The following is a 22,445-nucleotide window of genomic DNA, read 5'->3' on the forward strand; positions in this document are numbered from 1 at the left end:
GCGCCTGGGGGGCCGCCAAGCCTCGCGAGACAGGGGCCGTCAAGGGCCGAGCCAACTGTTGCCGGTGGTTGCGGGGGTCGCGGCGGGGCGTCATCGTGGGCGCCGCCCGGTGGGTTTCCGCAGGCTGACTTTCCGGTCGCCTTGCGTATTTCCCTTCCAGAGCGAAGGCGCGTCAAATGCCCGGCAAGCGGAGTGGTGACGATGAGGACCCACAGAAGCTTAAATGGCCTCGCGGGGCGGCCTCTGGGCCCCAAAGCCACAGGCTGTCGGCTGCGGTGGGGGCGGCGGCACGAGGCCACCCCAGGCGGAGCCGAGGCGATTGGGCATATTGCTCCCTGGCCAGACACGAATCCAGAGGAGGTGGGAGGGGTCATACTTCTGGAAGACAAGATGAAATTCGCGAGAAGCTGGAAGAAGGCGTGAGTAAAACCGACGTGGGGCGCCTGTTGGGCGTCAACGAATAGACCGTGCGCACCATTAGGAGAAACGCGAAGGCCATCAGGGCCGGCATGGATACTGTGTCGCCTCTCGCTCCAAGGTGCGGTGCATTCCCCGGCACGTAAACATCGAGAAGATGGAGACGGAGTTAACCTTTTTGGGTGGAGGCCCAGACCATAGGGGGGCGGCCTCTGACGCTGAAGGCCGTCTGCAGCCAGGCCAAACGCATTTACAAGCAGCGGGTGGAAACGACTGGGAAGGGCAGCTCGGATAAGTTTCATGGGAGCAAGGGATGGTTTGAGAAGTTTAGAAATCGCCACAGTCTGCGAAATTCGAGGTCGATGGGAGGGGAAGAAGCGCTGACTGCCCAGTCGGCATCCAAGTATGTCCAAACAACTCCAGAGGCTGATCAGAGCTATGTGCCTCAACGGGTCTTCGATGCCGAGGAGATGAGCCAGTTTTTTGGCAGTGCATGCCTCCACGTACTTTTAGGGAAAGAGACAAAAATCCGGAAAGCTTAGAGGAAGCTAAGGACAGGATTTCCCTCATTTTTTGGTGCCAGTGCCGCCGGTGACCAAATGATAAAACCATTGCTGCTTTGTAAAGACCCTAATCCCACATGTCTTTTGGAAAAAAGATAAAACCGCCTTCCTGTATTCTGGAGTTCACACCCCAAACCGCTGCCCTCTTTTTGGATTGGTTTCATAATTGTTTTATTCATCAGGCTGGGAGTTATTTAATAGAAAAAAAAAAATCTTGAGTTCAGAGTGTTGCTAATTTTGGACAGAGGTCCCAATCGCCCAGACTCATTTTTGGTTGCTCATCTTAATGTTGATACTGTGTTTCTCCCCCTGGAAGGCACTAGCTGTCTTCAGCCCTTGGATCAGGGTATAATTGAAGCATTCAGGAGGTATTACACCAAGCGTATGTTTGACCACTTTGTTGACTGTATTGAAAAAAAACCCTTGTCTTACTTTGAGAGGAACATGGCAACAGTACAACATTGCTGATGCTTTGGTAGTGATAAAAGAGTCAATGGATGATATAAGACCAGCTGCTCTTAATAAAGCCTGGTGGAAACTTTTGGATGATGTTGTGAATGATTATGCATGTTTCCCTAGAGCTAATGAAGAAGTTGCAAAAATCATGGAGTCTGCAACACGGATGGACTTTAACTTCATTGATATCGAACGGGGAAATTAATGAGGTGCTCAAGTTTCAAGCTTTGTTCATAACCGAAAGAGAGTCTATATCAATGAATATGGAAGAAGACAAGACCCTGGAACTAGAGGTAAAGATGAATCTAAGGAAACTGAATGCTTTCTTATGCCAGGCCTCAGACCTCATTGATGCTGCAAAGGATAGGGATCCTTTCCCGTATCGAAGTTTGGCCTTTAAAAAAGACTTCAATAAATTGTTATATACCTGTAAAGAGGTGCAAGAGAACCTTCAAAATAAAGCAAAGGAGTTGAACAAAGAAGACACAAAGAGGAGGTAGTGTGGGTGTAGAAGATGGATACAAAATCTGAGTCTGAAGGGGAGTCTGAATCTGAATCCCAAAAGGAGGAGAAGGGTAGAGACAGAGAAAGAGGATAAGAAGCCTCCAGAAGAAGATCCTGGACCCTCAGGCGTTGGCGCTGAGACTTACTGTATCTGAAGACTCTGCCGAAGCCATAAATGCAGAATTGGATTTTTGGAATCTAACCTTAGAATTGAATCTGGAGAGAGTAGAAGTGCCTGAGTTGAAGAAGTGAATCCAGAGGCGTTTTCTTCCAAATGATGATTCATGTCTTGCCATTCTTCCTCTCTTGTTCCAACATCACTTTCATCATGACCATGCTTATCATCAGCCACACATCTATATTGTTTCATCATTCCACAAACATTTACTGAGCATAAGCTATGTGGGGTCCCATGCTAAACTTGGGGACATGATCTCAGGAAGCCATCTCAGGATCTAAGGTAAATGGTCATTAACAGTGGCTACATTTCTTATTAATGTAATAGGTATAAAAGATCACAGTCTTGATTTATTTTTCTGGACTTTGGATATAATGGTTTTCTTAGGACCGCTCAGCTTTTTTTTCTCTAGCCCAGTTTTTCCACAGATACTAAGTTCTTCAAACACAGGTGGAAATTTTTTTTTTTTCTTTCAACGTTTATTTATTTTTGAGAGAGTGAGAGCAGGGGAGGGGTAGAGAGAGAGGGAGACACAGAACCAGAAGCAGACTCCGGGCTCTCAGCTCTTGGCACAGAGCCCAACGTGGGGCTCGAACCCACAAACCATGAGATACCGTGACCTGAGCCAAAGTTTGGACACTTCACCTACTGAGCCACCCAGGCGCCCCGAAATTTTCTGAGTTAACCATAATAGTAAGTATGAGACTACTTGCTTTTGAAAAGCTGACGTGCTCTTAGATTTTCTACAACACTCTCACATTAATTGTCTTTATTAATCCTCACTTTAGACCTGTGAAGGAGGTATTAGCCCTTCCTTTACCAAAAAGTCCACCAAAGCTCAGAGAGGCTATGTAATTTGCACGAATCTTCACAGCTAAACACGTAAATGATAAGACTAGGGCTACAACTGATTTATTAACCACTTTGTCAGATGCTGCTAGGAAGTATGGGTTTTTAAGAAGTTATAGTCCCAAGGAATGAGATAGTAAGCAGATAATTAAACACAAAGGCTGTGAACCGGCAGCCTGCGATCCATATTTAGCTAACAGATGAGTTGTTTGGTCTACCCAGTGTAAAACAATTTTGAATTGGTTTCCAGCATTTCCCTGGCTGTTTAAGGTACTGTTTACATACAATAGAATTCACCAATATAACTGTGTAGTTGTTGAATTTTTTTTTAACACTTGTGTAACCACTACCACAATCAAGATACAGAACAGTTCCCTTCACTTTAAGTTTACTTGTATCCTTGTGTAGTCAGCTCCTTCCCCTGCCCCAGAAATCTCATTTAAAAATTAAGATATTTTCACATTAAAAAGCTGGATTTAAAAGTTGCAAACCCTGGCAATGGAGAGAACTTCGAGAACTGCATTCTCAAAGGGCAGCAGTCAGTCATTAGCTTGCTGCTTTTCTTATTTGTTTGCAGCTCCCCAGGGTTGATATAAAATGCTGCCGCAGAAGTGTGTACAAAGTGCCTTAGGGAAATAGAGGGCAGTGGGATCAACCCTGGAAAAAGCTGCATGGAGCATCTGGCCTGGAAAGATGAAGTTCACAGGACTTCCCAGAAGAGCAGCTGGGAACAAATGTATTTTAAGCCAGGGAGAGTTAGAAGGGAGCTCCTGGGAGGAGGAGGTGCTGTGAGGGATAGGAAGGCAGCTGTGTGTGTGTGTGCGTACGCCTGTGTGCGTGTGCTTCACTGGTTATTTTTGGCAGGATAGGCCCCTATAAAGTGGAAGAGTTTTGTGTAGGTGTATTCGTGTTTGTGTGCCATGGTTTCTGAAAGTTTTATAGATCTAAGAAACTTCCATCTTTTTATCTGTACATGTGATGTGGGGATTTTTATCATTTTTTGTTGTTACAACGGGGAGGGAAAATTATTATTTTTATTTTTGTAGGAGTTATAGGTCTGCATTTGGTGCGTGGGCTTTTTGTTTCTAGGAAGAGAATCGCCTAGTGAGAATAATTACTCCCTCTTTCCCTGCCCCCTCACTATCTCCTTCTGGCCAGCCTGGCTGGGGCCTGGCTGAGCAGTGAGGCAGGCAGCAGGTGGTGAGGGGATAGGGCATTTTAGGCCCTCAGTGCCCGCCCATCAGCTTGCAACTCAGCCTGAGGCCACAGTTCGCTACTGTGCTACTAAATTACCAGCGACGCCATGGACAGGCTGGGCTCCCGGTGTCCTCTGCCAGGCTACCTGCGGCCCTCTGTCCTTATATGCCTCCTGGTGAGTGCCCCATGCTACGACTCCATGAACTCTCTCACCCCTAAACCCCCAACCTGGGGATTGAGGGAAGAAACTGCATTTCTGTTTTCTGCTCCTGGGATTTTGAGCTGGGACCAGGCAGGTAGGAAGATCCCTGGAGACACTGCCCGGGTTCTGGAGATTGTAGCATGGTTCTGAAGATTTCCAGCAACCTTTCACTCCCCACCTTGTGAGGACGAGCGCCTGGGCTGTGTTTCATGGCGAGAGTTGTCCGGGAGGTGAAGGGGTGTCGCTGGTGAGTTCTCCTGTGAGGGTCACAGGGTAGATTCTTTGCCTCTTTCTCTTGCAGTTACCATCTTGTTTTTCTGCATTTGGGGAAGAGTTTTGTTTTCTCATTTATGAAATATCGTAAAATGTTGAGGTTGGAAGTGCCTACAGAGTACTGCTGGTGGTGGTGTTTGAGCGGGAGGTGGAAAGAACTGTAGGAGAGGATCAGAAGCCTTGCTACTTCCCTTTTGGGTGATTTCTTCCCCTCTCTGGCTCTTCCATCCCCCTTCTGAAACATTGGCACAAATCAGTGGCTCTTAACCTTTTTAGGACTGTAGATTTTTCTGATTTGTGTGTTTGTGAGAAAGTTCTGGATCTGCACCCAAGGAAAGTGTATATAGATAAACACAATGTAGCACTCAACTCCAGAGTATCTTAGATTCCTTAAAACTAGGTCGATTACAAGGTTAGAACCAGTGGGTGGTTTCTGAGGCCTCTTCTCTTCTGTCTTAACACTGATTTTAAAGTCAATCATAACCTCTTAAAAGCTGTGTGAATATTCCAGGACAAAAAAGGAAAAAGGCAGAATGAAATATGAACTGAAAGGTTCATATTTTAAACAAATGTAAAGTTAGGAAAAGTGTATAGTAAAAGGTAAGTATGAAAATGTTATAAAGACTTTAAAAATTATAGTAGATCTTTTTCCGTTATAATGTTTTTATTAGGGAATTCTGTGATGTGTGTATTGCCCATCAATCTTACTTTCATAGGATGCCACTTTGTAATATATTGTGGTCCACCCTTGGTTCCAAACTGACTTTTCATGCTTCTGACACGTTTTTGGTAGGTCCACAAACATTTCTCAAATCTGTACTCCCTGTCAAGGTTTTTAAAGTGCTGGGAACATAGAAATGAATGGGACTAAGGAGCTCATGCCCAATGGGGGAGACTTGTGCAGACAACTGTCTGTATTTCACTGTGATCGATGGAACAAGAGGATGTTAGCAGCAATCCTGGCCTCTACCTACTAGATGCCATAGCATCTCCTTCCCAGTTATGACAGTCAAAATTGTCTCCAGACATTGTCAGATGTCCCCTGGGCGGGGGGGAATTGCCCCTAGTTGAGAACCACTGGAGTATGTGAAGCTGACATGACCCCACTAGACCAATTCCTGGTCATTGCAGTTCAAAGAGTCCACAGTGGGAGGAAGAGCCTTGGTTTCAAGTCTTGGTTCTATCACAGAGTTCCTGTATGTTCTGTCTCAGTTACCTTGTTTGGTAAATGAAAGGTTATCTTAGATAATAGCTGAGGGCCCATTTACCTCTTACTCTTAGCATTTTGATTGTGAGTTCATATGAGAGTTTCCAACACGTTTTAGGGGAGTTTGTAGTTAATCCTGTTAGCTCTGTTTTCCGCTGATACCTGCTGGCTGAAATGTCCCACATCTTCCCCAGGAGTGGCTTTTTTGATTGGGGGGATAGCCCACTGCCCCTTTTGTTTAGAGTCTGCTCTGGAAGCCACTTCAGAGTCATGTAGTTGACACCTTGCATGTTCCAGTATGTTCAGTTCTCTGCTCAAAGCAGCAGTGGGTGACTCCAGAGCCCTTTCTACTTCACAAGGCTATTCAGTCTTAATAACCACACATTACTGGTATATTAATTCACTAGTTTACAAATATTAACCTGCTGTGGCCATCAACTTTTCTGGGGATACAGTGATGAGCAAAGCACGTTCCCTTCCTCGACTGAACTCGTGATTACAAAGTAGTTTCTCTAGCTGGTTTGAACCCATGACAACTCTGAAGTAGGCAGCACAAGTGTCAGGATCTCCATTTTCTAGATAACATTTATAGAAGGGAGAGGAAGTAACTTGTTGAAGGCCACAGGCAGTTAGCAGTACTGGCAATAGGATTTAAATCCTGCTTTCTGGTGCCTTAATTTTTTTCTTATACTCTAATTGGGTTGTCATTAAAAAACGCACACATGCAATAAAAGCTTCATTGCACCGCCTGGTTCTTTTGTTCTTGCACGGTCGCTGGTTTAGTTCAGAGGACTGGTATTTTGAATTGAGGTGTCGGTGGAGGTGGTAGGAGGGAATGAGAAACCCAACCCAGACAGGCCTCTAGTCAAACTGGAGCTCAGAACATAAAAACGCTGCTCAGGCCCTGCCAAGAAGTAGGAGCCAGGCCCCAGGCAATAATGTGGAAGGAGAGTGGGAGAACAGAGGCTTGTTTGAGTGAGGCCTGAGCCCTGGGCTGGGAGGCAGGAGAAGCGCGTTCCTGTTCAGCCTTGCCTGAGTCACACTGTGGCCCCTCCAAGTTGCCTCCATCCTCTTGATGGCTCTATGGTATCCCCCAAGCAGAGAGCCCTGGATTGGAGACCGTTCATCAGTTGTTTCCAGTTCGTCTTATTTTAAAGTTCATCATTAAAATAGTGAGGATAATTCAGTCTTGAGTGTCTTTTGCTCTCACATTGTCACTGCCATCTTCTTTGCTCACGTTGTTAAGGTCTGTTTCCTAGAACACTGTAGTGGCCTTTTAAATAGACTGCCTTCTGGTCCCTCCTCTCTCTTCTGTTACTTTACTCAGCTTGACCATGTTTATTACTCTCCTGCCTAAAAACCTACGAAAGCACCCTGTCACATGAGTGTAAACCCCAGACTCCTCTGTCTGACCCTTGTCTTTGTAAGTCTTGCCGGTCTTTCTTCCTCCTGATCTCATACCTGCAAACTAGATATCTGTCCCTAAATACCTCTCGACTTTGTATATATTGTCATTTGCTAAGAGTACCTCCCTTTCCTCTTGTAAACCTATTTATTGCTTCAGATCCAGCTTAGACGGTGCCTTCTCTTCAAAGGCTTTTCTGCTCCCTCAGGTACAGCCTTCCTCCAGGTCCCACCACCTCTCAGTTACAATAACACAGGTCACATTACTTTGAATTAGGCTACCTTTTCCACTGGACTACCCACAGTGCCTGCACATATACAAATGAATGGAGGTGAAATTAACTCCCTAAACATCAACAGATGTAAGAGCTTATCATTGCTAATAATCCCCATGGGATGATAGCAGTTCAGTGGTTGCCAGTTGGCTTTACCTCCAGTAGTAGCTCTGTCAATAAGAAGGGGTTTCTGCTTATCCAGACTTGATTCCTAATCCTGGCTTCACCAGTTAAAAAAGCTACGTGAGGGGCACCTGGGTGGCTCAGTCGGTTAAGCGGCCGACTTCAGCTCAGGTCATGATCTCGAGGTCTGTGAGTTCAAGCCCCGCGTCGGGCTCTGTGCCGACAGCTCAGAGCCTGGAGCCTGCTTCGGATTCTGACCCTCCCCCATTCATGCTCTGTCTCTCTCTGTCTCAAAAATAAATAAACGTTAAGAAAAAAAAAAAAAGCTACGTGATTTTGATTTCTTTATCATTTTTTTTATCACCTGCAAAATGCAAATTTTTAGGCATGAAATATTTAGGCATGAAAATAGGAAAATATTTAGGCATGAAAACTTTGTTTAAGCACCAGATCTCCATACAGATACCAGGAATTACTTTGTGGGTGGGGAATGGGGATGAAAAAATGATGCTTAGCCTTGGTTCCAATTTGCTTGAGCCGGCAGATAGCGAAGTGGCCGTGTCACTGCTGACCTGTGTTTTTCTTTCCCCACCATGTAGATCCTGGCAGCTTCTTTCCTGTCCTATCCAGTGCTCAGGACCCTTAGCCTGCAGCTCCATTCAGCTATCACCGGCAGCTACGTATCCGGCACTTACTCCGTCGTCTTTGTCAACTGTCCCAACGAGCAGATTGCCAGAGATATTGCCAGGTCTCGTGAAGAGGCTCGGGTGCTGCCCCAGGAGGCTGGGGGAGCTACCGGGATGCTCCACGGTGGCCACTTTGGGCTCCCTCTCTTGCTTCTGACAACCCTGTGTGTCCACTACGCAGCTGTCAGCTTGGGGTGATAAGAGGACCACGGCTGAATGAACCCCCCCCACCCATGGATCCTGCTCCTGGGCCTGAAAATGTTGAGTGGCACATGGGGGCATTTAAGGGATATGAGGTGTAGAGAGTCAGGTGGCTTGCCCAGGGTGTTAAAGTCAGAGGATGGGGGGACTTTGCAGGCTGAGAATTGTTGTCTTCTAATTCTTGACTCCGCTGTCTTCTTGGAGATATTCTCCTAGCTTCGTACCAGAGGTGCTCACCATGACAAGTGAGGGCGAAGAGGCTGTTCAAATACTTGGCAATTTTCTAAAGGCAGCTATGGTGTGGTGCGAAGAGCACTGGACTTAGAATCAAACGTTCAGGATTTGAATGTTGGCCGTGCCACTTAGCTAACTGTGTGATCTTGGGCAAGTTGTTTTCTTTCTCAAAGCGTTAGATTTCTCAGTATAACATAACATCATGCCACTTACCTCACAGGGCTGTCGTGAGGATTAAAGGAGAGGAAATATGTGCAATTCTTACCCCACTAACTTGGATGTAATAGGTACTCATTAAATGTTTGTTGGCTATGAATCCCCCCCACCCCCCGCACTCTTTTTTATAGATGCAGCTTTGAAGAGGGTTAGTGGGTCTAGAGGGTAATGAATTTGGCTTTTTACTTTGTAGCTCAGCACTCTTGAAGTCCGATGATAGACTAAGTTACAGTCTTTTAAAATGTTGAATCTCGTCTTTGGGGACACAAAGCCCCCCAAATTGTTGGTCACAGATTAACCTTGCAATTTATTCAATTCTCTTTCCCCCAACTAGAATGTCTATTTTTCCTTCATTAATGTTACCTTTGGAGAATAGCCTTGTCTAAAGTTTTTCTTTTTTTTTTTTTTTCAATATTTGTTTTTGAGAGAGAGAGAGAGAGAGAGTGGGGGCAGGGCAGAGAGAGAGAAGAGACAGAGGATCTGGAACAGGCTCTGTGCTGACAGCAGAGAGCCCAGCGTGGGGCTCCAGCTCAGGAACTGTGAGATCATGACCTGAGCCAAAGTTGGATGCTCAACCGACTGAGCCACCAAGGTGCCCTGAGAAGAGCACTTGTCTAAAAGAACCTGTGATTACTCCAGAAATACAACCATAATATTTAGCAGCTAGAAACTGAAATCCTTTCTGATGCTTCTGGTGTGGCCAGGGTCTGTGCCAAACTGTCTCGACCCCTGGATCAGCCAGTCTGGGTCCTGTCAGAGAACTATCAGCTGACATCTGTGAGGTGGGGTGTTGGGAGGAAAAGGATCCTAGCACCTGGGTCCTAACTAGTTGGAAGGCCAGCTCAGTAAATGTATCAGTGTCAGCTTGGGGAGGGGTCTCTATTGCCTTCTTGCCCCCGGGGTTCTGGTGAGAAGTCAGGTGTTTATTGGGGTCTCGTTCCTTTGTAGATAATACTTTTTCTCTCTGATAGTTTTTAGGAGTTTCTATGTTTTTAAAAAAATTTTTTTAAATGTTTTATTTATTTTTGAGACAGAGACAGAACATGAGCAGGGGAGGGGCAGAGAGAGAGGGAGACAGAATCCAAAGCAGTGTCCAGGCTCTGAGCTGTCAGCACAGAACCCGACGCGGGGCTCGAACTCACAAACTGCGAGATCATGACCTGAGCCGAAGTCGGACGCCCAACCGACTGAGCCACCCAGGCGCCCCATGGAGTTTCTATCTTTTTAAAATTTTACTCTAGAGAGAGAGCGTGCGATCAGGAGAGAGGAGCAGAGGGAGGGAGGGAGAGAAACAGAGAGACCGAGAGAGAGAGAGAGAGAGAGAGAGAGAGAGAGAGAATCTCAAGCAGCTCCATGCTCAGCATGGAGCCTGACACGGGGCTCAGTCCCACGACCCTGGGATCATGACCTGAGCTGAAATCAAGGGTCAGATGCTCAACCAACTGAGCCACCCAGGTATCCCTCTTTTTTTTTTAATTAGGAGTTTCTATCTTAATGTTCAACTGTTGGTTTGGTAAATATTCTCTTTTTATTCTTTCTCTGTCCTTTTCCTGTAACTCCTAGTTAGGTACATGTTGAATTTGCTCTCTCTGACTGAACTTTTATATTTTTCTGTTTCTTTATTCTATGTACTAGGAGAATTTTGGAGCAGTGTTCTCTCTTATTTGTTTTTCAGCTGTTTTGCTATTCAGCCCTTCTATTGATTATTTTGTTTAAACATTTACAGTTTTTTTTAAATTTTTTAAAATTTATATCCAAATTAGTTAGCATATAGTGCAACAGTGATTTCAGGAGTAGATTCCTTAATGTCCCTTGCCCATTTAGCCCATCCCCCCTCCCACAACCCCTCCAGTAACCCTCTGTTTGTTCTCCATATTTATGAGTCTCCTATGTTTTGTCCCCTTCCCTGAGGAGGACACTTTTGTTTCCCTTCTCTTATGTTCATCTGTTTTGTCTCTTAAAGTCATCATATGAGTGAAGTCATATGATTTTTGTCTTTGACTAATTTCACTTTGCATAATACCCTCCAGTTCCATCCACGTAGTTGCAAATGGCAACATTTCATTCTTTTTGATCACTGAGTAATGCTTCATTGTATATATATACCACATCTTCTTTATCCATTCATCCATCGATGGACATTTGGGCGCTTTCCATACTTGGCTATTGTTGATAGTGCTGCTATAAACATTGGGGCGCATGTGCCCCTTCGAAACAGCATCCCTTGGATAAATACCTAGTAGTGCAATTGCTGGGTCGTAGGGTAGTTCTATATTTAGTTTTTTGAGGAACCTCCATCTGTTTTCCAGAGTGGCTGCACCAGCTTGCATTCCCATAGAGTTTTTTTTTTTTAATAGTTTAACCAACTGCTCTTCTTTCATAATTGTCTGATCATATTTTATGGATGCAGTAACCTTGCTTTGTCTTTTATGGATATTAAGTATACTTAATTTATGTTTAATTTTTTTCAGCCTTCTTGACATACAATTGACATACACAACATTGTTAAATTTAAGGACCACGTGATACTTAACGTAAATATACAACACTAAACAATTACCCCAGTAAGGTTAGTTAGCACATTCATTACCTTCCCTGGTTCTCTTGCGTGTGGGTGTGTGTGGTGAAAACTTTGAAGATTTGCTCTCAGCAACTTTCAAGTGTACACAGTTCTACTTATTTTAAAATCTTGGTTTTGAATGTCCTGTTAACTGGTTCTCTTGTGTAAATTCTTTTGTTTGTTGAGTTTTTGTCTCTCTTGGTTACTGACCTTCCTCAATTACCTTGTGATTAATTGTGACCTCTCTCATCTTTTTAGTCGTGCTTGTGGGGAAGTGCAGAGTGGCTGCAAGGACACGCAGCGCTGTCTCCAGTGTGAGTGCGCACTGGGGGACGTTCACCTGGCCGGGGTGTCCTACTGACTGGTCTTCTGGCACACTTTCCGCTCCTGCCTGGGGACAGACACTCCATTACTGCTGCCTGGGCCCTGGGAGATTTTGGGGGTCCGCCTCTGCTGCGGCGTCCCAGCTACCCACCTTGGTGGTTGCCTCCGCGTTCCTGCCTGCTCTGGTTCCCGTCCCCTTCAGACGGGGACTGTTGCTCTCGTCTCCCGTGGCAGCTCCCCTGCACGCTCCCATTCGTGTCTCAGGACTGCCCTTTCTTCTTTGGGGCTTCCCCACAGTCGTTGGTACGCAGCTCGTTCTTACCGTGTGCTGGCATGGCTGAGCAACAGGTATTTCCTGTCGCTTCTAGGCTTTGGTGTCAAAGGGGAGGATGGAGTATCTGTCTAGTCTGTCCGGTCGGACTGGAAGTCTCAAGTGGAGCCTTTAGGGATGTGGCCGTGGAGCTCTCACTCAACCTATTTTGTTTGGTCTTTTTTATTAGTGGTTTGGATAGAAAAGAGGCAGGCAGGTGTAGTTTCCAGGCTTTGTAGAAGTAGGTGGTACGTGATGGGGAGGGCCCGTCACCAGGAGCAGGCAGGAAGCCCAGCCTGAGCTACAGAACCAGCAGCGAGACCGCGTCTCTCAGCTCTGGTTGGTGTGGTGGTCTTTCTTCCTTCGCGTTCTTTAAAGTTGAGTCTGCTGCCTCTCAGTTCTGGGTCAGTTCAGTTCTGGTTCTTGGCAGTGTTCTTAGATCTCTTCATTGACAGACACGTTCTTAGCTAGAAAAATGATCTAGAAACATCTCTTGTTGGGGCCGGAGTATAAATCCTGAATGTTGAACTGGGAGACCTGGATTCTAGTGTCCTCTCTGCTTCCCACTCCACATACGGCCTTACACAAGTCGTCTTCTCTGGGCTTCGACCTCCTGTAGATAAGAGGGAAGTGGATCAGATCAGGGGCGCAAACACAAATACCCACAAGCAGGCCCCTAAATGAGCAAAGTGGGCTGGGGTGTGATGAGGGACGGCGATGGTAGGTAGCAGCCCTGACTCTTCTGCACACTGGGAGGAAGGAGGGCAGTGGGAATGTGTGGACCTGAGAAGTGGATGTCACCTCGAGGGAATAGCCACTGCTCAGCTCTAAGTAAATGTGACCTTGGAGGACAGTATGTCCAATGTTACAAGACTCACTTTCTGGTGAGAAACAAGGTAATCTATTTTTTTTGATGTTTATTTTTGAGAGAGAGAGAGATAATGCACACGCATACACACACAGCAGGGGAGGGACAAAGCGAGGGGGACAGAGGATCCGAAGCAGGCCTGCGCTGATAGAGTGAGCCGGATGCAGGGCTCGAACCCATGAAAGCATGAGATCATGACCTGAGCCGAAGTCGAACGCTTAACCGAATGAGCCACCCAGATGCCCTGAGAATCTCTTACTTTTTGAGTGTGAAATATCCTGATAGTAAATATTAGTAACAAAATCAAGAATTTTTAAAATGCCACAAGAGCCAGACCACGTATGTGGTTTGTGATTCACTAGTCTGTGAATTTGGCAGTTTCTCGAGGCTCTACGCGTCTCTGTCTTCTGCTGTCCTCGGATGAGCGTGAGGACCTCAGCTGCCACCTGTGACTCGCTGCTTGTCTTGGTGTGTGTGTGTGTTAATCAGTCAGCTAATGTTCTGTCTTGCTCTCACACTCTCTGGTTTTGGTTTTTGGCCACAGGGGCTTTTTGAATAACATAGCCCTCCACGTTTCTAGTCTTTTACCCATGGACAGGTTGCCGTGACAGTCTCTGAGGAGCTCACCTTCTGGGCCTATGAGACAATGGAATTATTTTTTTTTTTTAAGGTTTAATTCACCCCCTGTGTTTCCTTGCCACAGTCAGGACCAATAAAATGTACTTTCTCAGCGGACGATTGAGTGAGCAAGCCTTGCAGCAGGTGCTTAAACAGATTTGTGCCATGTGTCTCTCCTTACAGTCAGGGATTTATTTATCTCTGGAACTTTCCAAGGGACTGTCACAAAATGTGGAGCCTTAAATAGAGCCACGTTCAGCCTGGAACTCACGGAAGAGAAAGTAGGTCAGTTCTCTTGGCAACAGCTGAGGGCAGGAGGTATCAGTGAGCAGGGCTCAGGGTCCAAGCACTTCGGAGAATAGATCAGGCCCCCTTGGCTGCCTGAGACCTGAGAAATGTTTGTCAAGGCCTGCCTGATTTGAGGGCTTGAGGTTTTGATGTCTGAGAACGCCTCTTTGCGTTGATGACTTGGCGGTGCTCCTGTTTCCGTGACACCTGTACTAATTCAAGTGCATTTGATTGTGTTCATCAGGGTTCTGCACAGGAATCAGACTATCAGACCAGGGATTCCAACCTATGATCTGTCAAAAAACAAAAAAATCTTACAGGTCTGCAAAGGTGATGATTGTGCTTTGAGGCCTGTGGTAGAAACCTTTACATAAATTAAGAGGTGAAAAGAAGTATGATGGGTTTTTGCTTTTATTTGGAGTTGTATCTGATCTGTGTGGTCACGTGGGTATCTACAGATCAGAAGCAGTGTCAGCCAGATACCTATCAGACAAAAGCAGAAGATGGTGATAGAATAAAATGGGTTCTTGACTGAAAGGTTTGGAAACCGCTGACTGAACCTATCCTGTTACTGTAACTATATAGCAGGAGAGGCAGCCTGAGTCAGGGGGACATGCCTGTCTTGGACAGATGCTCGAATACTTACTCTTGGAATGAAAGAATGTGGTTAAACATTAAACATTAAACAACCATCCACTGCAGGGTCAGGAACAGAATCCGGGTGTTGTGCTCTGTCCAGTGTTAATCTGTTCCCCTTCCCCTGGGCCTGTTCTTAAAACTGCCTTCCCATAGCTATTTCTCTACCTTCCTCCCCACCCAGGGGAGGACTTATAAATAGCACTGTCTTTAGAAGTTCTGTGCCTGGTGGTTATGGAATGTGTTGGTTTGAGGAGGAAGGGGCCCTCTAAATGGTTATCTACGTAAACTCTGGTTTCCTGGGCAATTCCCAGGAACTCCTGTCCCTTGTCCCTTTTCTTAAGATGCTGGGTACTTACCTTGGTGATGGTCTCTCTCTCTCTCTCTCTCTCTCTCTCTCTCTCTGTCTGCTTTAGGGCTATACTGGATAAGAAGCTGGCTGCCTCTGTGAACATCCTGCCCAAGGCATCCTCACTGTGAGTTTTGCTGTGGCCTGTGGAAGAGTGTGGGAGTGCGAGGTCAGATACTGGCTGGTGGGAAGGACGACGAACTAATGGGAAATTGTCAAAGAACAACTCAAAGGCATTTGATTAACGAACAGTTCATTGTTAATTTATATTCAGAGGAAATCAACTAGTGGATTTATGTCAACCAATAAAAGCAAAAATAGGCTATGTAAACAGAAGGGTGGAAAAAAATTGTAGTTTAGGAACAATGAATCTTGTTTGCACATTCTTTGTTTAAATTTTTTTTTTTTTAAGTTTATCTTGAGAGAGAGAGAGACAGAGACAGAACACACGAGCGGCTGAGGGCCAGAGACAGGGAGAGAGTGAGAATCCCAAGCAGGCTCTACACTGTCAGCACTGCCCCAGCTCGGGGCTCAAACCCATGAACCATGAGATCATGACCTGAGCTGAAGTCAAGAGCTGGATGCTTAACCAACATTCTTTGTTTAAATTAGTTAGCTTGTTATTAGCAAAGAAGTCAGACTGGGGGTACTTGAGTGGCCCAGTCAGGTTAAGCGTCTGACTTCAGCTCAGGTCATGATCTCACAGCCTATGGGTTCGAGCCCCACGTCAGGCTCTATGCTGACAGCTCAGAGCCTGGAGCCTGCTTTGGATTCTGTGTCTTCCTCTCTCTCTGCTCATTCTCATTCTCTCTCTCTCTAAAATAAATAAACATTAAAAAAAAAAGTCAGACTGGACATTCCATCCCTGAGTAAGCCTATTAAGATATCAAGGAAAATAATTCCTGTCCCTTTTGAATTCTGTGGGAAACTCAGAGGTTAGCTTATGTGACAAGCTGCTTCTTTGTAGTGTCTGCCTCTCATTTTGTTAACTCCCTCACAGGAGTTAATCCTGGTTGTACCATTTCCCTTATCAAAATATCTCAGCCTCCCAGTACTAGCTGTGCAAGATTTGTCTTATGCCTTGATATCTCTGATCAGCCTGTTTCTCATCTCCTTCCTCCCCTGGTGGGGGAGGGGGAGAGAGAGAGAGAGAGAAATAGTATCTACTCTGAAGGTCAGAGCAGGAAAGTGCTGTGTTATGAAAGCCCCCTCCACACCTCCAGCAACGTCCTCCCCTCAGTGGCTCACATTTGTCTGTAGCTGTAGCTCCCAAGTGTGGCTGTGGGTTTTTTTTAATTTTTTATCTTTATTTATTTTTGAGAGAAAGAGACAGAGTGCAAGCAGGGGAGGGACACAGAGAGAGGGAGGCACAGAATCTGAAGCAGGCTCCAGCTCTGAGCTGTCAGCACAGCCAAATGTGGCTGTGTTTTAGAGGCCTGAGCTCCATTCTGGAGCTGCTACTCAGTCATTCTCCCTGGGGGTTGGGCCTGGCTCACTGAATTTTAAAAAAATTATGGAAGTGATTCACATAAAGTCAGTGCTTGGGAACTAGAACAGCATTTCAGCCTAGCATTCCCTTCATATGTCCATCCTTTTTATAATCAATCCCTTCACCACAGTGCCGATGGCCTAGGTCATCTTGGGCTTGCCCTGGGTCAGTGTAGATATTCTCAGGCCAAATTTCTTTCCCTGCCAGTGATGCTGTTTTTGTGTTCTTTTCTCAACATCGTTATTGACTTTTTTTTTTTTTTTTTTTAACTTTTGGGCCTGTTTCTTTCCATATGTTATAAAGCTCACTTTTTCCCTGAAGCCTCCTGTGTTTTTTTAGTTCTCCATTTGTGGGTTCTCCACTTAAAGAGTCAGTAATAAAAGTAGCAGTCCAAAGGATGGGAGGGGCCTGGAAGTCATGACTATAGGACGAGCACAGAAAGAGCTGGAAATGCCCAATTTGGAGGAGAGAAAACAGGAGTTTCTGTAGGGCTGTCCTGAGGTGGCTCTTCATGTGGAAGTTAGGGAAAACAACTGGGTGGCAGACGTTGGCATACCGGAAGGAAAACCATCTCAGGTGAAAGCCTGTAAGGTAGATCGATGGACTTCTTCAAGAGATAGAATGTTCAGACAGCTACTAGAAGCATGCATTAGAATGATTGGACTCAATGACCTCTGGGGACTTGGCCAATTATAGACATTTTTGTGTGGGTTGGAAGGATTTTAAAGTCTCCACCTTGGTAAGCCACCTAATTGGGCCAGGTTTGGTATCTCCTGGGCTCTTCTTGTGAGCATCATAATTTGGTTTTGTTCTCTTCTCCAGGTACTTTTGGAATGGAGAAATAGAAGAAGCCACTGAAATCCTGTTGGTGAGTGAGGATGGGGGGGTGGGGGGGGGGGTTGGCGCCTCGATGGAGAGCGAGACCAAGGTTCCAATTAAAAATGAGCAAAGATCAACTGCTTGAGGTTCTTGCCTCACATCAGGTGCCCTAGGTTAATCTGCAAATGCAACGGTGCCTGGTGACCTGGATGAATGCTGTCTCCAAAATGGCCAGATGAACGAGTAGCTGCATGGCTGGGGCCAAGGTCCTTCCTAAAGCAGGGATTTTTTTTTTCTTTTACAGCTAATAAAGACAAAGACTTCCAAGGTCCGCATGCTGTTCAGCTATATCAGGTAATGCTGGTGTGTCTTTTCAGCCAGGGATGTCCTGGGAACTAAGTGAATGAGCTTGAAAAGCAAGAGACCTAGAGCCTAGTCACCAACCTCTCATATGACCCTGGGCATGTCCCTGTCCCTCAGATTCTCCAGCTATAAAATGAGAGGCTAGAGTGAGTGAATGGAGACAGTAGTTCTCAAGATTTTGGTCTTCGGATCCCAGGGGAGCTTAAGGTTATGTTAAAGTTTATTGCATTAGAAAGTAAAACTACGAAATTAAAAAAATGTTTTAGTTCATTTAAAATAATAACAATACAACTGTTCTATATAAACATAAGTAATACATTTTTATGGGAAGGAACCATATTTTCCAAGAAACAAAGTGAGAAAAATGGCATCATGTTATATTTTGGCAACATCTGGCTTGTTGAGAAGGCTGCGTCTCCTCAGAAAACATACTCCCTCTTAAGTACTGGGACACTTTTACGCTCATGATGGTAAACTCAAACTCTCAAACTTCTAATTTTTGCTTGAAAACATGAATTTTTTTCCTCAACAAATGGTATCAGTTGTCTTCATTTGAGTGATTGGCTCACTTTGTTCACATTAGAGAAAAACGTCTGCCTAATGCTCAAACCACAGTAACCAGCATTTGTAAACATGACAGACAAATTATGGTCACTCAGGCTTGAAATTAAAAATGGTGTTCCATGAAAAAAAGTGCAGTTTGTTTAGTTTGGCTTGTGGCTTCAATGGGCAGACAGGTTTAAGACAACATTGAACTTCAGTATCCGGCAGAAGTGCTTTAATGTGCACTTTCCATTTCGTCATTAATGAGACAGGGACTCCAGGGCTGAAGTGCAATAGCAATAGCGATCTTCGCTGTTTTATCGAGGATGTTCTTAAGTGAACGTGACTTTTCTGAAGCCCGAGCGTGCGGTGGAGAAGAGCACCGTGAGGCTCATACACTGTGGTGCCACTGCCTTGCCGCGTGCTGAGGCGCCAGCAGTCTTACTCGGCATTGTTTTGCACCAGCAGTGCAGGGATCAACACAGTAAGAAGATTAATAGAAAATTAGTATTTTTCGGGGCGCCTGCGTGGCTCCGTTGGTTAAGCAGCCAACTTCGGTTCAGGTCATGATCTCGCGGTTCGTGGGTTCGAGCCCTGCATCCCACTCCGTGCTGACAGCTCTGAGCCTGGAGCCTGCTTCAGATTCTGTGTCTCCCTCTCTCCCCTCCCCGCCCCCACTCTCTCTCTCTCTCTCTCTCTCTCTCTCTCTGTCTCTCTCTCAAAATAAACATTAAAAAAATGAAAACTAGTATTCTTCTGAAAACAGTTTTGGCCTCATGGACCTGGCAGAGTGTTGGAATTCCCCAGGGGTCATTGGGCCTCACTCTGAAAACTGCTGGTCTAGATTGGTGTTCACGGTATGGTTTGGGGAGTAATTGGCATCACCTGGAAGCTTGCTAGGACTGCCTCCTCACTGTCACCCCAAACTAAGGAGTCAAACTACAGTTTAACAAGATCCCCATGGGATTCCTACGCACGTTAAAGCTCGAGAAGCACTGGCTTAAATCATTGATGCTCGGGGCGCCCGGCTGGCTCAGTTAAGTGTCCGACTTCAGCTCAGGTCACGGTCTCCTGATTCGTGAGTTCCAGCCCTGCATCGGGCTCTCTGCTGTCAGCACAGCTTCGGATCCTCTGTCCCCCTTCTCTCTCTGCCCCTCCCCAACACATGTGTGCTCTCTCTCTTCCTCTCAAAGGAAAAAAAAAATCAGTGATTCTTGGTGGTGGCACGGCAGCTCTTACTACTAACGTGTTAAAACGGTCTTATTCTGTGTGTCCAAACACTGCCTTCATACACACACTGAGTTCTGTATGTCTGCTAATAAAAACACATACGTGAGGGAGCTCCTTTTCTGTTTGCTAGAGGGGATGCTGCCTGGTTTTTGAATCATTGAATAAACCCAATAAGATCTTAAAAAAAAAAAAAAAAACCAACAGAAAACAAACACACTGATGTGTGCCCTGAAATAAGAAAATGCATTATCCTTGGTCACTGGATAAAATCACCCCAACTCCAAATGTTTAGGCACGCGTGCATGTGTTGTGATTTACTATGCATGCTGTCTCATGAAAATTTTACAGTGCCTCCTTCATTGGAAAGGAAGCGGGGATTATTCCCCGCATTTGACAGATGGGGGACTGAGGCCCAAGGCCTCATACCTCTTCAGTCTAAGAAGCGAGAAGAACTTGCATTGTGTGCCGAGGGCCAGGTGAAAGGAATGGAGAGAAAGAAGAGCTTCCTATGGGTTTGGATGGTCGAGGAAGATCCCTGGAAGAAGATCAGTGGTTGAGCTGGGCTTTGAAGGATAGACGGGCTTGTAAGTGACGAACAGTTAACTTTCTTGGAGGAGAAGACAATGCAGAGATACGGGGGGTCGTTTGGGGAAGGCACAGCGATGAGCGTGGGATAGTGATACAGACACTAACTGCCATGTAATGAATGCATGCAGTGCCCATCGGTACGCCAGGTAAGTGCCTTCTGTGCCTTGTCTCACTCCCCAGCAGCCCAGTCACATAGGTACTATTTTGACACCCTTTTTTTAGGGCCTGTGGAGAAATGAAGTGATTTGTCCACGGTCACACAGCTACAAGAGGCAGGCTTAGAATTGGAACCCATGACCGGGAGACTCTAAAGCCATCTGGCCCACCTCATTCCTTGTTGACAAATGGGAAACAGGCTCAGGAGCAGCGGCCCATGGGCCTGGGCAGGTGGACCGCGGTAGATGGCGGTAGATGGCAGCCTCACAGGAGGCTGTTTGGTTGGGTTTAACTGCATAGGCTGATTCTCATCATAGTCACTCAAAGGGCTCTGCTTTCTTTCCAAAGGTTGGTGCATCCTTTTGAAATCCCAGAGGTCTTCAGTCTTCCCATGGACCAAGGAGATGTGCGCTATCTAAAGTGGCTGGAGGAGGGCACGGGGGAGGACTGAGTGGGGGCGGCTCGTTGCAGGTCCCGCCGGCTGCCTCTAGCCTGCAGCAGCCGCCCTCTGGGGAGGCGGGGGGCCTCTAGCTGCCTCCTCGCATCTCTGGAGCCTGTGTCTGTGTCAGCGCGGAAGAGCTGAGGAACTTGAGGAGGTGAAGGTCTGAGGCCCCCGAGGCTGGAGGAGGAGGCCGGGTTGGTCGGGCCATGCAACGCAATGGAACTGGATTCTGAGTGCCTCATGCTTAAAGGTGGCCAGGGGGTGGGAGGGTGAGGGCAGTTATATGGGGGGGGGGGGGGGAAGGACCCAGGGGAGATGGCAGTGAGGGTGACGTTTGTCATCTCCTGCAGTTACTGGGCCTACCTTGGGTGCCCAGGATGCAGGAAGAAGACCTGGTGACCTGTTCATCCGGTGTGTGGGATGAATGTCACTTTCTAGGGGAGCTGGCCAGCACTTTATCCAAAAGGATGAATTGCTAATGGTGGGGTTTCAGGGACAAGCAGGGTTATTTTTTGTAACTAAAGATGGTATTTGTTATTCCTGAATGTGGGAATGGGCTTTGTGATTGGGGATAGGACTGCAGGAGTATTAGGGCTTAGACACAGCTTCATGGGTGGAAATAGGTCTAGACTCCTCCTAGCCTGAATGTGACAGGTGTCAGAAGGTTCTGGTGCCTTGCTCATTAGAGACCTAGGTTCTGAGCCCATTGTACTAACCTGGTCACTTGAGCATTGAAACTGAGCATGCTAAAGTAGGAAAGAACCTTGGGGAACTGCTAGACTAGGGTTTTTCAGACTTGCTCCCCTGAGCTAGCGGTCAACAGAAGGTACGGTACCCTGGGTGCTTCCTGGATGGGGTAAGGGTATGAGACCCGCTCCCCACCCGTACCTCAACCAATATATACCTCAACCAGTAGAACTGTCTTGTATCACTTTTATGTATTGAACTCCCTTGTAAGTTTGTTTTCTTTGATAAAAGCTGGTAAACCAGGGGTCTAAGCCAGTCTCCATCTTATAGATTACCAAAGGAAACTGAACTGCACTGAGGTCCGGCAAGGGGGTGGCGTGTTAAGAACGGTAAAGCCAAGACTGCTCACCGTGTGTCTGGTACTCTGCTATGCCTGCTCCCGGGTGTCAGGTGAAAGAGGGCAGGGGAGGCAGCACCCCTTTAGGGTGAGGAGAAAGATTGACCTAGGTTCCCTCCCGGAATCTGTCACAAGGTAACCCCACTCTGGGGAGACTGTGGGGTCCACAGGCCTCTTTGGTATCCTGCGTCTTCCCAGAGGGAAGGATATGTGCAGAGCTATTGCCAGGCTCGAGTTCTGACACCTACTGTGCTCCTTGAACCTTAGTTCCTTCAAATATAAAATGGAGGCTCTCCCAGGGCCCTTTGGGAACACCTTGTAGGGACTTAAGGCCGAGGCCCTTCCAAAGCTCCAGAGGGTCCTTTTTTGATAGCCAGTAGGGATTTTGGAGGGCTACCTCAGGAGAAGGACAAAGAGAATGATACTGGTGATGTCCCTTTTTACAACAGATGTTTCTTTTTTTTTAAATTTTTTTAAATGTTTATTTTTGAGAGAGAGAGAGAGAGACAGAGCGTGATGGGGGAGGGAACAGAGGGAGAGGGAGACACAGAATCCGAAGCAGGGTCCAGGCTCTGAGCTGTCAGCACAGAGCCCGATGCGGGGCTTCAACTCCTGGACCACGAGATCATGACCTGAGCTGAAGTCGGATGCTTAACCGACTGAGCCACCCAGGTGCCCCCTACGACAGATGTTTCTGATACACAGCAAAATCAGGTGTGAAGTAAACCCTGCTGAAAACGCTTTGGGGACCCCAGACGGACTGCCTCTGTTGCTTTCAGGTTAGAGCCCAGTC

General features: G+C 46.4%; 1 protein-coding gene across 5 annotated transcripts; it reads left to right on the forward strand.

Annotated features, from left to right (window-relative positions):
• The first annotated feature begins 152 nt into the window (after positions 1 to 152).
• LOC115499595 (protein CutA homolog) lies at positions 153 to 20,831 on the forward strand. 5 transcript variants are annotated; one of them, XM_030293700.1, is made up of 6 exons: positions 4,271 to 4,339; positions 8,248 to 8,396; positions 15,006 to 15,065; positions 17,250 to 17,295; positions 17,551 to 17,600; positions 20,475 to 20,831. In XM_030293700.1, exons 1-6 carry the CDS (start codon positions 4,271 to 4,273, stop codon positions 20,575 to 20,577), a joined length of 477 nt encoding a protein of 158 aa, XP_030149560.1. In that variant the 3' UTR covers positions 20,578 to 20,831. The 5 variants fall into 5 exon arrangements, 1 of the variants encoding a protein (XP_030149560.1); XR_003964205.1 differs by lacking the exons at positions 4,271 to 4,339; positions 15,006 to 15,065; positions 20,475 to 20,831 and adding an exon at positions 153 to 2,400 and having other exon boundaries at positions 8,248 to 8,594; positions 17,551 to 18,710; XR_003964206.1 differs by lacking the exons at positions 4,271 to 4,339; positions 8,248 to 8,396; positions 20,475 to 20,831 and adding an exon at positions 153 to 2,400 and having other exon boundaries at positions 17,551 to 18,710.
• Positions 20,832 to 22,445: the final 1,614 nt, after the last annotated feature.

The sequence above is a fragment of the Lynx canadensis genome, chromosome D4 (assembly GCF_007474595.2).
Source record: "Lynx canadensis isolate LIC74 chromosome D4, mLynCan4.pri.v2, whole genome shotgun sequence".
In the NCBI taxonomy this organism is placed as follows: domain Eukaryota; kingdom Metazoa; phylum Chordata; class Mammalia; order Carnivora; family Felidae; genus Lynx; species Lynx canadensis.

Bases quoted from the DNA above. Each gene is read 5' to 3' on its own strand.
- LOC115499595 (XM_030293700.1), top strand. From the start codon at position 4,271: ATGGACAGGCTGGGCTCCCGGTGTCCTCTGCCAGGCTACCTGCGGCCC. The intron at 4,340-8,247 runs GTGAGTGCCCCA...CCCACCATGTAG, and splicing joins CTGTCCTTATATGCCTCCTG to ATCCTGGCAGCTTCTTTCCT. The intron at 17,601-20,474 runs GTAATGCTGGTG...TTCTTTCCAAAG, and splicing joins ATGCTGTTCAGCTATATCAG to GTTGGTGCATCCTTTTGAAA.